General features: G+C 41.7%; 1 protein-coding gene across 2 annotated transcripts; it reads left to right on the plus strand.

The window, feature by feature from the left end:
• The first annotated feature begins 2,608 nt into the window (after window positions 1-2,608).
• On the plus strand, window positions 2,609-14,347 carry dnpep (aspartyl aminopeptidase). 2 transcript variants are annotated; one of them, XM_086148577.1, is made up of 15 exons: window positions 2,609-2,764; window positions 3,151-3,241; window positions 5,296-5,384; window positions 5,524-5,637; window positions 5,743-5,868; window positions 6,533-6,657; window positions 6,971-7,055; window positions 8,526-8,633; window positions 9,109-9,186; window positions 9,858-9,938; window positions 10,021-10,181; window positions 10,275-10,314; window positions 12,323-12,424; window positions 13,051-13,218; window positions 14,048-14,347. In XM_086148577.1, the coding sequence occupies exons 1-15, from the start codon at window positions 2,645-2,647 to the stop codon at window positions 14,096-14,098; spliced, it is 1,539 nt and encodes a 512-aa protein (XP_086004703.1). In that variant the 5' UTR covers window positions 2,609-2,644; the 3' UTR covers window positions 14,099-14,347. The 2 variants fall into 2 exon arrangements, with proteins under 2 accessions (XP_086004703.1, XP_086004704.1); XM_086148578.1 differs by having other exon boundaries at window positions 2,638-2,764; window positions 3,125-3,241.
• The last annotated feature ends 561 nt before the right edge of the window (window positions 14,348-14,908 follow it).

Consider the following 14,908-nt stretch of genomic DNA (forward strand, 5'->3'; position numbering starts at 1 on the left):
TTGAAGATACTTTCTTAAATCGGAAATTTTCATTCAGATCTTATATCGATGTTGTGTCCTGCTCTTATTAAATCAATTTCATTTTTTAGCAACTTTCTAAAAGGAATTCATGATATTCCATTTTGATATTTGGGTTTATTATTTCTTTCTCGTATAGTGATGTATGAATACTCGTATGGATATATACAGTATATACAGGCACACACACACAAACACACACACACACATACATATATATATATATATATATATATATATATATGCATGTATATGCATAAAGCTGGTCTAAGTTTAATGAAACTTAATTTCAAATGAAAAAAATGAAAGGGTCAAATGAAAATTTCCACATGATCCTATTGTTGATTTAGTTTGGCTTTTAGTTTGATATTTATTACATTTTTATGAATTTATTATCATCAATTCATTCACTTTGTCCAGTATTAAGGTGTATTTTATGATGACTTTAAAACAGATGTGTAATTATAAAAGATTTGCATTAAATATTGTTAAAATCAGAGATAAGACGGACATTTCTTATATAGACATCAGTTAGCATAAAAATGTTTAAAATGGAACAGAAAACATTTTCCTTAATTTCCACAGTTTCTCCTTTGCTTTTTATTCTCAATGTGCCAAATGAGAGGTTTCCTTTTTAACCTTTCACCTCTGCCTACCGCTCCGTGTGTGTGTGTGTGTGTGTGTGTGTGTGTGTGTGTGTGTGTGTGTGTGTGTGTGCGTGCTCACGTGCACCCTGAGACGGAGTGTGAAAAAAAACTGCTGAATGTAAAGCAGTGATTTTGATGCTAATTTAATGATAACAGAAGAAACCCTGTCTCATCTCCACCAACAATGTGCAAATATTGATTTGATCTTTATTTTCCTCTTATCTTTCGCTGTTTTTTCTTTAAAACCTTTTTTTTTTTGTATGCAGGGACCACCGACATTTGAGTCTTGACACCATTAGACACTGATACTTGAAAATGTTTAGAATTTAAAATAATATTTAGAGAAAAGCTCATATGATTCCAGCATGTCATATCATCATCTATTAATAGAGGCTAAATAATTGCGCGTGTGTGTGTGTGTTTCTGTGTGTGTGTGTGTGTGTGTGTGTGTGTGTGTGTGTGTGTGTGTGTGTGTGTATCAGTTTCATGGGCTTCATCCCACTGGGCTTCCACAGGAGCAGGAGAGGAGACGCGAGCAGCTGAAGTAAACCGAGGTAAACATCGTCGTCGTCCTCCTCGTGCTTCTCCTGCACGTTCAGGCCTATATATGGCCGGTTGCCGTGGTGATGGATGGAGAGGTGGGGGTGAATGAAAGCACCCCAATGAATCAGACGAGTGCTTTATCAATGATTGCCATTAACTCCAATTTCTCAATGATATCGGCAAATTATGACCCATCCCTGAATTTATTTGATAAAAAAAAACAACGAAGGGCTGACACATCATGTATGTTAAATTATCGCATGTTTGCAACTCGGCTCAAGAGTTATCGTGTTTTCTTTCATGCATTTACATGCATCCGTCCACCTTGTCCGGTCCTTCTAGGTGGGCCTCGAGATCTGCACGGTCACCCGTCAGCCACATGGCCACTAAATGATTAAAAACATCTCATGAAACATGCAAACAAGTTAAAGGCGAACAAGAAGGGACCGAACTCATTGGAAAAAGCTCTAAGGTGAACCAGAAGGATAGAGTGAGGTGCACGTCACTTCAGCCTCACTGTTCGGAGGTTCAGATTCAGATTTCTGTGAGGAGTTTGTCTGTTCTCCAGACTCCAAACAAATCAAACCTTGTTTTGTTGAAGCAAACCCAGAGTGGAACTTTATCTTCTGCTTTCGGCTTTTCCCTTCAGGGGTCGCAACAGCGAGTCAACTTTCTCCATCTAACCCTATTCTCTGTATCCTCTTCTCTCACACCAACTACCTTCATATCTTCTCTCACTACATCCATAAATCTTCCAGCATCCGTCTACCGATATATTCTCTATCCCTCCTCTGTACATGACCGAACCATCTCAGTCTGGCTTCTCTGACCTTCTCTCCAAAACATCTAACATGTGCCGTTCCTCTGATAGACTCATTCCTCAACCTCAACATCCTCATTTCTGCAACCTGTAGTTCTGCCTGCTGTCGATCAGTCATTGTAACAGTTTCTAGGCCATACAGCATCGCTGGTCTCACCACTGTCTTGTACACCTTTCCTTTCATTCTGGCCGATAGTCTTCTATCTCTTTGTACACCTGACACTTTTCTCCATCCATTCCAACCTGCTTGAACCCGTCTCTTCACCTCTTTTCCACACTCCGAATAACGGCTACGGATACTTTGGATCTTCGGTTATTGAATTACAATTTTGGTAAGTCGCTTTGGATAAAAGTGTCTGCTAAATGGCTGTAATGTAAATGTAATATTATCTACTTTCCTTCCAGATGACACACCAAGTACTCTCCTTCCTGTCTCCCTGTGGACGAAGAGAGTAAATGTCAGTGACTACCAAAGCTACTTTGACCTCCTAGCCACTAGGTGGCGCTGTGACAGATTTTTCACTCTGCCGCTTGCTGTTTAGCTGGAGTAACTTCCGGTGAGGGATCTGACCAATCACAGCGCTCAGATTGGCTAGGGGGCGGGGCTAGGTAGAAAATGCCGTGGCGAGAGCTCGTCATCGTCGGATTGAGACCGGTCACATTGCGTGTCTTCCTTAGCCCTTCCTGTGTGACGCCTCGCCGTTGTTTCGGAGTTTCAAAGTCCACTTTAATACAGGTAAGTTGCTTTGAAAGACAGGCGCCTTTAGGAGAACACGGTGACGGTTCATCCCCACCCTGGAACGGTGCTTTGACTTTGAAGAGCAGTGAGGAACACCGGCGCTAGCGAAGGTTAGCTAGCAGCTATAGGTCCCTTATCGGACAAGTCGGAGAGTTGTCTCAAAACCGTATTTATTATCTCGCCACAAAATTCCAGTGTAGGTCAGTTATTTGAACTTTCTTCGTCTGTGGGCGGGGTGTGGAGGGCTGTGAGATTAATCGCGCCTTACAAGGATAAATCCTTTATCTAAAGGGGTGTGTCCGAAGTTGGAAAGGTTGTGTTGGCGTTAGCTTTGCTGTCTCATCTGCCTTGATTTAGGAGCTGACAGCTCGTTTGTCTTCCAGCCTGGGATGATGAAGAGTATCGATGAAGCGGTGGAGTCCTCTGCCAAGGACTTTCTGAAGTTTGTCAACAAAGGAGCGTCTCCTTATCACGGTAAAGTTCGGAAAAATGCGAATCTTAAACCTTGAGCTCATTCGGGTGTCATGTTTTTTTTTTCTGCCCTGCTGAAAAAAGTGCATGTCTGTGCAGGAATAAAAGCTTTAGTGATGTATGAAACTCCTTTTCTCGTGTTGCAGTTTATCTATTTTTTAGCCTTTTATTGTTCTTCTCTTTGCCCTTTATATTGTATTTTTTCTGTTGCCCGTTTATTAACTCTGTCCCCTGATGTCTTTTGATACTTGTCCTCTGCCCTGTTGCTGCTGCAACATTCTCCCCAATCAAATATTATCTTATCTGAGACTGGCCACAGATAGAATTACACATTCATTTTGATTTAATTTAATTTCCTAGGTGTTCCTGCTATGCTTTTTTGTGCATTTTGTACTCTTGTTTTTTTTTGTGTCCATTTTCAATCCCAAAGTACCAAACAAATGTCTTTGGCCTGTTGGGCACTCACGTCAAACTATAAATAAGTATATCAAAAAAAAACAAACAAAAAAAAAAAAACGCCCATTTAATTTCTACTGGCCTCAGAAATGTTTTATTTCTTTCTAAAAAAAAAATCTTGTTTGATTTCAGCACTGCTTTTGGAAACACCTTTTTGTTTTCCTTGCAAAATGCATGGTCATATTTGCAACTGTACTTTATTCTATCAAATCCAGCCTTGTACAGTTGTCTGTGTCAGACGTCATTCTCCATCGACGCATATCTGATCAATAGATCCAATTGAGAAAGCAATAGGAATCATAAATAGTGGGACAGTGAATGTAATTGCTGTGCTGTGCAATTCATAAAAAAATGAGGTGCAAGTAAGCTGCAACCTGACAGATACGCCTGTATTTGTGTGGAGTTTATCAAACATAAATAAATTTCAAGGGGTGCCACCGTCTAATAAACATTAGAAATTAAAACATCCAGAACCAAACAGGTACAAACGCGTATTCTGTAGCGATGCACGGCAAGGAGATGTTACGACATGAACAGGATATACAAGCTCAACATGATATCAGTGGTAATGAATCCATACAAGATGATACCAACCTTCTGATCTTTGCCCTTTGGTTGGAGAGATTCATTGTCAGCCGTCAGTCAAGCCGCATTGAACGCGATATCCAGGTTTTAAACATCAATCAGCCATAAACAGACGCCCGAGACGGTGTCTTATGTGCCGCGGATTTTTATTTTTTTTCACAAACTCACTTAAAAGTTTCCAGAGGAGAAACGTCACTTCCTCTTTTTTTCTCCTTTGCAAAGGATTTAAATTTTACACGATCTATTTTCAATCTTCTTGAATTTGTTCTCTTCAAGTGAAGAAATTCAAGTCCAGTTGCCACAACAAGAAGGTTTTGGGAAGAATTTAAACAGAACCTTTTTTTTTTAATTTCATTTCCAACTTTTTGGGGTATTTGGGTCTTTTTTGGGTCTCTGTCCCCATAAATTTCAGGTATAAAATCTGATCAAGTTACTTGAAATAAGCAAGAAAATCTATAGAATACCTAAGCTAGCAGTAAATTACTTGAATATGTTATCCAGAAAAAAAGTCAAAATTTACATCATCAAGAAGTTAGAAAAATGGAATGGAGAATACAATTTAATGCACAATGTAATTTGAACTCTCATAAAAGTATATTTATTCAGATCAGGGTTGCTCACACTTTTTCAGCATGCGAGCGACTTGCTCAATTTCACCCTGGAGACACAACTAGCGTGAGAAAACAGTATGTGTGTTTTGGTTTTCAGTCCCTTAGATCAGGGTTTGGTTTAACAGACTTTGCTTGAGGCTCAAAGTTGACATATTTAATGTGAAGACCCTCCCCGTTTCCTCTGCTGATATGCAAATATTGTCCTCAACAGGTCAATTCAGGGTGTAAACTCCATTTGCATGGAGCTTTGCGCACATCTCGTGTAATATTAGGAATCTGTAAGAGTATCTTAAAATGTTGCTGTCACATTTTAACCAAGAGATGTAGAAATTTAGTAGACTAGACGCGCAACACTGCATAGGGCAGAACTTGGCACTAACTGTGTGTGTGTGTGTGTGTGTGCAGTGGTGCAAGAATGCAGGCGGCAGCTGCAGGATGCTGGATTTATCGAGCTGAAGGAGGAGGATCAGTGGGACATCAAGCCCCTCAAGAAGGTGAGCCCCTTCCACCTGCACCCAGGAGCTGATAATCGGGTGGATCTAGCGCCCCCTGCTGGTGAATGAGGGAATAGCAGGCTGCAAAAAAAAAAAACACATTACACTTGTTTTACTGTCCTGTCGTGTTTTCTTGCAGTACTTTTTGACCAGGAACTTCTCCAGTATCATCGCCTTTGCCGTCGGGAACCAGTACAAGCCGGGGAATGGCTTCTCCATGATCGGGGCTCACACCGACAGCCCCTGCCTCAGGGTGAGACCCCCCGACACCTGTCAATCGCTGCCACGGTTGAGTAGTGGCACTCACCGGTGTGTGTGTGTGTGTGTGTGTGTGTGTGTGTGTGTGCGCGCGTCGCAGGTGAAGACAAGGTCAAAGAAGACGAAGAGCGGCTGCCTTCAGGTCGGCGTCGAGTGCTACGGTGGCGGCATCTGGAACACCTGGTTCGACCGCGACCTGACTCTTGCCGGACGCGTCATGGTGAAGGTACGGTGGTTATTATTCTAGTTATTATTATTATTATTATTATAATCTAGTCAGTTATTATTCTGTTCCAGCACATCATTTCATCCCCCCCCCCTTTTTTTTATATCTCAAGTCCTTTGGTTTACAACTTGATTTGAAAATAGTAGCGATAAAATATTCAGGATAAAATGACTTTTAACATATCATAAAAAAACATTTCTTCATTATGTAACACATGTAACAGTTTTCAGTAATAAGAATAAGAAGAACTTTATTTATCCCGAAGGAAATTGTTGTGCCAGAGTTACAAGAAAATCATAACAATAATAAGTAATAGTAGAAAATTGTATAAACAGTGTAACTAAATGTAACTAAATATAATGTAAAATAAATGTAACTACTCCGTCATGTTAAATAACTCTGAATTTATTACTCATTCAAATCCAAAATGTTCCATATGCGTTCCCATCTTTCTTGAAACAACCTTCCATCTGAATCAGCTTCTCTCTTCATGGACATTTAATGATAATTTGTTTTTCTAAATTCCACTTGTTGAAAATGGCATGGATGCGGATTCACTGCGATCTAATGGTGGGATGCCGTCACCGACTGGTGTATATATGTCTGTGCATTTGTGTATATTTGCAAATTTAACAGATGTGTGTGTGTGTGTGTGTGTGTCTAGAGTGACGGCAAGCTGGTCCACCGTCTGGTCCACGTGCAGCGGCCCATCCTCCGCATCCCCCACCTGGCCATCCACCTGCAGAGGGGCATCAACGACTCCTTCGGCCCAAACAAGGAAGACCACCTGTCAGTGTCCAGTATTGCTGCTAGCATAGCATAGCATCACGCGAGCAAACTTGGTCATCTATAATGTATGACTTATTTATGGACATATCTATCAGATTTTCTGAATATTCAGAAAGAAAACATCAGGTGTCTCAGCCGTGGATAGAGATGATCATCAAGCAACTCTCAGATGTTTGTGAAAGGGATTGAAAACTAATGACTTAAAAGTTATCAACAATAACAACAGGCGTCGCAGACTCGGAAGTCATGTGACCTTTTTCCTTCCCCGATTTCGTCGATCCCTGAGCCTGAGACTGTCCTGTGTGTCCGACAGCGTCCCCATCCTGGCCACCCTGGTCCAGGAGGAGCTGAAGAGAGGAGCCCCCTCCACGGGAGACGCCGTCAACGCCTCCACCACCGTAATGCCTTCGCTGCACACACACACACACACACACACACACACACACACACACTAGTGAGATACGTGCCAGGGATATGGATAAGGTGATTTAAATTATACCGTATTTTTCGGACAATACGTCGCTCCGGATTATAAGTCGCACCGGCCGAAAATTCATAATAAAGAACGAAAAAAACATACAAGTCACACTGGAGTATAAGTCGCATTTTGAGGGGGAAATTTATTTGATAGAATCAAACACCAAGAATAGACATTTCATCTTGAAAGGCAATTTGAAATGAAAATAGAAAAGAGAACAACAAGCTGAACAAGTATAGCCCAGTTTAGCCTATATGACGCATAAACAACGAACTGAGAACGTGCCTGCTAGGCTATGCTAACGTAAGAGTTAGCTTATTATGCTTATTATGGTAAGAGTCATTCAAATAACGATAGCACTTAGCACATGCTACAACGAAACAATCTGTGTCACTCTTAATCACCAAATCCAATGAAATCTTCTTCGGTGTCACTTCTGAACAACTCTGCAAACTCCGAAGGTAAACAATGCGCCGCTTCCTCTTCTACCGGTACGTCGCTGCGTCAGAGTCATCGTCACTCGCAGTTCCAATTATTCCAGCCTGTCTGGATCCCGACAGGACGGCGTCCTTGCTCTGACAGAGAGGCGATTGCGTCGCATGAAGCGGTAACACCAGGAAGGTCCTCCCGCACACTCATTTATATTCATCTCCTTAGCAACGCCCTGGGTGTGAAGACGCAACTGTCCTGTTGACAAGCCTCTCCCGGCAGCACCTTGTTCAAGCACCAAGTGTGAACTCCTTCCTCTAGCCGTGGCCAGCTAGCTTTTAGCCCGCCATTAGCTTTTAGCCCGCCATTAGCTTTTTTAGTTTCCTTCATTTCAATAAGAGTAACCTCCGCTTTCCGCCAGTCCCTTACAAGTTTCTCACTAACTTCAAACTTTCTTTCTGCTGCTCGGTCGCCGTTTTCGGCTGCATATTTCACTACTTTCAGCTTGTAACCTGCAGAATATGATTTTCTTTTCGGTGCCATTTTTGTTCTGCCCTTCTCAGTTGTTTTTATAAGTTAGCGCGAATGTTGAAATGATCCATTTTCATCGAGAAGTAGCAGGTTCCTAACGCACTTCTGCCATGACCCGCCCCCGCCGAATTTTGATTGGTTGGTGTGTGTGTGTGTGTGTGTGTGTCAATCGCTGATATATTAAAGACACACACGCAGATACAAACACACACACATCAGAGCAGGAGAGCTCAATAATTTCACATTGAAGTCGCTCCAGAGTATAAGTCGCACCCCCGGCCAAACACTGCGACTTATAATCCGAAAAATACGGTACATTCTTTGTGCATTCAATGTTTATATAAAACAGACATTGAGATTTTGCAGAATTAGACCCAGAAAGACGTGAATGCGAGTGATTTTATTTGTATTTTTTCTGACCTCCCGTCAGGCAGAGAAGCACCACGAGGCGCTGATAGACGTTCTGTGCTCGGAGCTCGGAGTGGCACCCGAAGCCCTGCTGGACTTGGACCTGTGCCTGGTGGACACCCAGCCGGCCGTGAGTCTGCATTTCCTGATCCAACGCACGAGATGTGCTGCACGTAGCCAAACACCAAAAGATACAAAAAAATCAAAAATGATGTCTCGCTAGTGTTTACTTAAGATTCGAAACAAGAGAATTAAAGTTAAAAGCAGCCTCTAAGCACTGGATTGGCAGTTTGAAAGATGGCGGCATATAATATAAACAATGGCATCGTCTGCATAAAGGTTTACATCAATTTGAAATGAGCCTGAAGCTCATCAGACCAAAAAAAAATCCATAAATTAGTCGCATCATTGTTGAAGCTCAAATAAGTGAAATAAGTCGCGGCTTATAGTCTGGAAATTACTGTAACCCTCCAGGCTCTTCTGAATAAATGCACTACTATTTTATTTTGTGAGAGAAATAATTAATATACAGAGTAGATTTCATTGTTATTGCGCACCCACAATTGCTAATTTCATGCTTGCTAATGTTTTCATTCCCTCCGCAGGCGCTGGGCGGCGTTTACAGTGAGTTCATCTACGCTCCTCGTCTGGACAACCTGCACAGCTGCTACTGCGCCCTGCAGGTCAGACCCTAAGCTGCTCTCAGTTTCAAAAAAAACAAAAAATAAAATTGCAAATCAGTAAAAAAATTGGAGATTTCATTAAATAATGGTAAAAATGTCACTCTAAATTAGCAGTGCTTACCTAAATATAACCAGGAAATGGACCAAAGTATGAAAATAACCACCGCAGTGGTTAGATTTAATGCAAAGATTTTTTTTTTTTAAGAAACTCAAAAGAAACTCAAAGAAACTAAGAAAATGAAAGAAAAAACTAAGAAACTAAGAAAATTGAGAAACTCAAAAATGTGAGAAGTAACTAGAAAACCATCTGGAAATCAAAAAATAATGGCCAAAAATAAGCAGGATGTTTGCAATTTGCAATTGCCCCGGACATTTGCAATTGAAAATTGCAATTGCCAAAAAAATGACAATTCGAAAATTGGAAAGTCATTTTCAAAAAAGCACAAGAAACCGACTTAAAAGTAAAATGTAATTTCCAAAAACAAAGCTAACGTTCATATCAAATGACATGAATCTGTAACAATATACCAAAGATGGCTGCCGACAGTTTTTTTTTTTTTTTTGGCCTGTGTGTGTGTGTGTGTGTGTGTGTGTGTGTGTGTGTGTGTGTGTGTGTGTGTGTGTGTGTGTGTGTGTGTGTGTGTGTGTGTGTGTGTGTGTCCGTCCACCAGGGTCTGCTGAAGTCCTGCTTGGGAGAGTCTCTGTCCAACGACCCCAACATCCGCCTGGTGGCGCTGTACGACAATGAGGAGGTGAGTCCTGGTCGAACTCCGAGAAGCGTCGCTTCCGGCGCCGTCCGCCTGACGGCGCTGTTTCCTCCGACCGTCCCCTCAGGTCGGGTCCGAGAGCGCCCAGGGCGCCCAGTCCAACCTGACGGAGCTCATCCTCAGCCGTCTCTCCGCCTCCAGCGCCAACCTCACCGCCTTCCAGCAGGCGGCGCCGCTGTCCTTCATGATCAGCGCCGACATGGCGCACGCCGTGCACCCCAACTACAGGTCAGTCCCGTCGCCGGGCGCCGGCCTCAGAATCCCTCGTCCCCTTCCCGGAATTTTCCTTAACGGATCGTTTCCGTCTTATTGCACCTCTAGTGAAAAGCACGAAGGCAACCACCAGCCGTCCTTCCACAAGGTGAGCGATCGACCGTCAATGATTTTCAAACTTTGCAGCTTGGATGAATTAGCGCAACAAGTAGGAAGTGCCGTCGTTTCCGGACCGTTGAGCCGCACCGGCTGAAAATAACTACGGAGCTGCAAGAATTCTTTGGTTCATCATTTAGTTGAACATTCACAGCCCTTTGGGTGTCATTTGTCGGCTTGCTTTTTAAATATCATATGCACACAGTCATCGCCTCCGTCGTCTCCTCCTGTGGGAGTTATTACAAAAAAATACAATATTACCATATTTTCACGACCATAAGGCGAACCGTACTAAAAGGCGCAGTGTGCCGTCACTGTATTTAACACACATATAAGGCGCACCTGATTATAAGGCGCGGGTTTTATATACAACCCACGCTTCCCCCTTTAACGTTCTCATGGTGTCCTCTACTACGTCCGCCTTACAACAACAATACACACAGCTGCTATTTATTTTATTTATTTCTCCTTTATTTAACCAGGAAAATCCCATTGAGATTAAAAACCTTTTTTTCAAGGCAGTCCTGTTCAAGAGGCAGCAAAAGAATACAATTACATTTACACAAGCATACAAGTGTGCGTATTTAATAATAGAGCAGGAGCAAAACTGAGTTTGGTATTCACACTTTTATACCGGTAATCGTCATCAATTGAACCCATGGACGTCCTCATCCTCTGTTTCTGATTTGAACATCTGCGCTAAATCTCCATCAAACATGCCAGGTTCACTCTCTTCACCGTCAGAGTCGCTTTCCTCGGAAATGATGCCGGCTTTTGCGAAAGCTCGAGCAACAGTGTCAGAAGACACGTCAGCCCGAGCATCTACAATCCATTCGCTGCCTTCCACTCTTAGTGAAACCGTGGTCTCCAAGAAGACTTTTTGTACCCCGTTTCGCTACCATGCTGGTCCCCTTCTTCTCCACAGTGACTCACCTGGATGTCTTAAGCTAGCGGCACCTCGTCCATGTTGGTGACGTGGCTGGATGTGATTGTCGGCCATGTTTTCAGGGTTGTTAAAACAACGATGTCCTGCATAACTCACATACCCGTTCTTTTATATACAATCAATGCCCACACTTCCCCCTTTAACCTTCTCATGGTGTTCTCTACTGCACACAGGGCGCACTGCACATTTTGAAGAAAATCTAAGACTTTTATGTGCGCCTTATAGTCGTGAAAATAGGGTATATATAAAAGACACCAAAAGACACAACTGGCAGCTGTTTCTGTATTTGTACTGAAAACAAATATTTACAGGAGGAGGGAAGATCGCATGATTAGAAGCTGTCAGTGTTTAAAGGTTACATACGCTGCATATCCAACACCACAAGTTCCCAAAAAAAATCTTTCATGATGTTTTGTTTGTGTTGAGTAAAGATTTGAAGTAAGATAATTCAAGTTAAAAGCACCCTGTAAGCATTGCAGGGGCAGTTTGAAAGATGGCGCCATAATATAAACAATGGCATCGTCTGCATAGAGGTTTACTTGAATTTCCCACTCCTATTTCATCTATTTCATATCATTAAATAGAAAAAAAAATAGTTGAGAATGTGATAACTGTTTCTCTGATGCCGCACACAAATACCATAATTTACAGATTATTGAGCGCACCTTAATATTAGCAGCATTGGCTAAAAATAACTCAATATACCTGTGTGTACATATTTAGGCTGCACTTGCCTATAAACCCCATGTGTCCACGTTGTAACATGAGATATTTACACACAAGCATTTTTTTAAACTTTTAATGAACCGGCAACATCCACAAATACATCCTGGAAATGCTTTTTTCCAAACAGTGAGTGTAACACGGCTCATGGAAAAAGATGAATAATAAATAAGACCATCCATTTTCTTTGTCCTCCAGCCGATGTTGATCTCGGTCTTCCTCCTGATTGGCCCTGTGTATGTATGTGTGTGTGTGTGTGTGTGTGTGTGTGTGTGTGTGTGTGTGTGTGTGTGTGTGTGTGTGTGTGTGTGTGTTATTCCCTCCCCGCCAGGGTCCCGTCATCAAGTTCAACAACAACCAGCGCTACGCCTCCACCGCCATCACCGCCTCGGTGGTGCGAGAGGTGGCCCAGCGGGTCAACGTTCCCCTGCAGGTGCGTGGAGGTCCCCTCTGTCCAGCCTGGTTGCTTAGCAACAAGCTCGGAGGCTGGGATGTTGAGGATGATGTGACGGGAACCTTATGATGCAGCCGGGATCAGCACAATTCAGTCCATTTCTCATAAATATAAAATGTTATCAATTTTATTATTCATGTTCGTAATGTAATAATGAAAAAAAAAATTAATTTATATATTATTACATTTTTTTTAATTTTTTTTTTGGAAAAAAAAAATCCAAAAGATTTGGAATTGTGGTCTCACCATGTTAAGTTTATTCCTCTGAAAAATGATCGGAACGGTTGATTTTCAGTGAGCTGAGCTCTGAAACTGCAGCCGGTCAGACGTGGGGGGGGGGATTCGATACCAAAGGGATTTTAATCGGTTCGTTCAATTTTTAATCTTGAGATGCCTCAAAGCGGCATTTATTCAAAATCACTTCAACTTTACAGATTGCTTGATCAATACCTTCCACCAAACTGCATCGATTCCTCTGCTCTCTCACTCCGGAAGTCTCGGACAAAACGCCGAACTTGCGATTCCCTCTTTCCCCCACAAGGCGGCGCCGGGTCGCCAACACACGCGTGACCTCTGACCCCTTCCACCCTCCTCCTCGTCTGCAGGATGTTATGGTGCGCAACGACAGCCCTTGTGGGACCACCATCGGGCCCATCCTGTCTTCCCGGCTGGGGATCCCCGTGCTGGACATCGGGGCGCCGCAGCTCTCCATGCACTCCATCCGTGAGATGTGCTGCACCTCCAGCGTCCTGCAGAGCATCAACCTCTTCAAGGTAACACGGCGGCGGCGGCGCCACCTTTGCGTCCGTGTAATACATTGTTTCGCAAGTAGCGGGGCGCTAACGTGCGTTTTTTTTTTTTTTTTTTCGCACTCATTATCAGAAGAATGTAGGTTATATGACGTGCGGTGAACAAACCCTCGAGAGACACCATGAAAAATATTCAACAGGGACGAGAGGGAAATCAGTTAATATTGCTGATCAATTTGAATTTATTATTATTTATTATAACTTAAGTAAGCATTTTATTTTTCAGTCTCAAACAGTTCAGTCGGTGGAAAAATATTTACAGTTTAAATGAGGATTGAATTGAAAAATAATCAGGTGTGTTGAGTGTCTAAAAAAATGTAATGTTGCTGATCAATTTGAATTATTATTTATGATTTTATTTAATTTGCAGTTTCAAATGGTTTCGTCGGTCAAAATGTCGTATTGAATACGATTTTAATTTTTAATTTTCAGGCAAATTGACCGTTACTGACTTATAAACAATGATAATAAAGCCGTTGCAAGTTGATCTATATTTCTTTCTTTTTTTTCTTTTCTTTCATGTCAATAAGGATGCAATGTCTTGCGGAGGAGCAAATATTACAATTTTATAGACAATTGATATTATTTATAATTGGTGTAAAAAAATTGAGAAGAACTGGTAACAAAATAATAACAAATAAAAAGTCTGGACGATGACCGTCTGAAAAAAATCTATTCTCTGAATTTATTTGACGTCTGTAAATGGATGTTTTTTTATTTTTATTTTTATATTTTTTATAGATATATTTGTGTTTAGTTGATGTTTAAATGACAGGCCACCTCCGTCCGGCAGGGCTTCTTCGAGTTGTTCCCCGAGGTCAGGAGGTCTCTGGTGGTCGACTAGAACCTGGAGGACGAAGAACCAGGCCGTCACACATCCTGGGATTTAACAAGAAGAGCGGCAGAAAACTCGCGTTTCAGCTGCGACCATGAAATCAGCGTAGAAAACTTTTTATCCTCAATTAAAAAAAAAAAAAAAAAAAGCACTTCCTGATCTGCACTTGATTAGAAACAATTTTTTTTATTTTTTTTTTGCCAGATATCTGCAGATTTCTGTATGTGTGTCAGAAAATAAAGAATATTTCATACTTGATGAAGGCGAGTGACAGTTCAGGGGTCGGTGTGTGTGTGTGTGTGTGTGTGTGTGTGTGTGTGTGGGGGGGGGGGTTCCTCTGCTTTCTCCCCGCGGTCCAAAAACTTGTTCATTGGAAAAATTGGTAAAAAAAGCCAAAAGGAAAAGAAGAAGAAGAAGATGATGGACATTTTCAATTTGGATTTCACGTTCCCTCTTAGTACACAGCTGCTAGCATGTCGCTCGTGTAGCAGCACAATCCATCCATTCTAGTGTCACAAAATACATTTGCTTTCCCCGAGAGGTTTTTTTTTTTCCATCATACGTACCACGTTGCAGTACTTTTACATTTAGTCCAAAAGTCCTGTCAAATATTTGTGTACCTTCTCCAGAAATACACAAGGCCAGCAGTGGTCAGTCATACATGTGAAACTGTTTATTTTTCTTATTCATCTTATAGCTGTCAAAGAATTGTGGTGGAATATATCTATCTATCTATATATCTATATATCTATCTATCTATATATATATATATATATATATATATATATATATGTATATGTGTGTGTGTGCATATATATT

Source organism: Fistularia commersonii, chromosome 6 (assembly GCF_037954325.1).
Source record: "Fistularia commersonii isolate RoL2024-O1a breed Wild chromosome 6, RoL_Fcom_v1.0, whole genome shotgun sequence".
In the NCBI taxonomy this organism is placed as follows: domain Eukaryota; kingdom Metazoa; phylum Chordata; class Actinopteri; order Syngnathiformes; family Fistulariidae; genus Fistularia; species Fistularia commersonii.

What these genes read in the sequence shown, in the direction of transcription:
- dnpep (XM_086148577.1), top strand. Translation starts at nt 2,645, where the DNA reads ATGCCGTGGCGAGAGCTCGTCATCGTCGGATTGAGACCGGTCACATTG. An exon ending in CAAAGTCCACTTTAATACAG is followed by an intron (nt 2,765 to 3,150) that starts GTAAGTTGCTTT and finishes TTTGTCTTCCAG; the next exon opens with CCTGGGATGATGAAGAGTAT. An exon ending in CGCTGTACGACAATGAGGAG is followed by an intron (nt 9,939 to 10,020) that starts GTGAGTCCTGGT and finishes CCGTCCCCTCAG; the next exon opens with GTCGGGTCCGAGAGCGCCCA.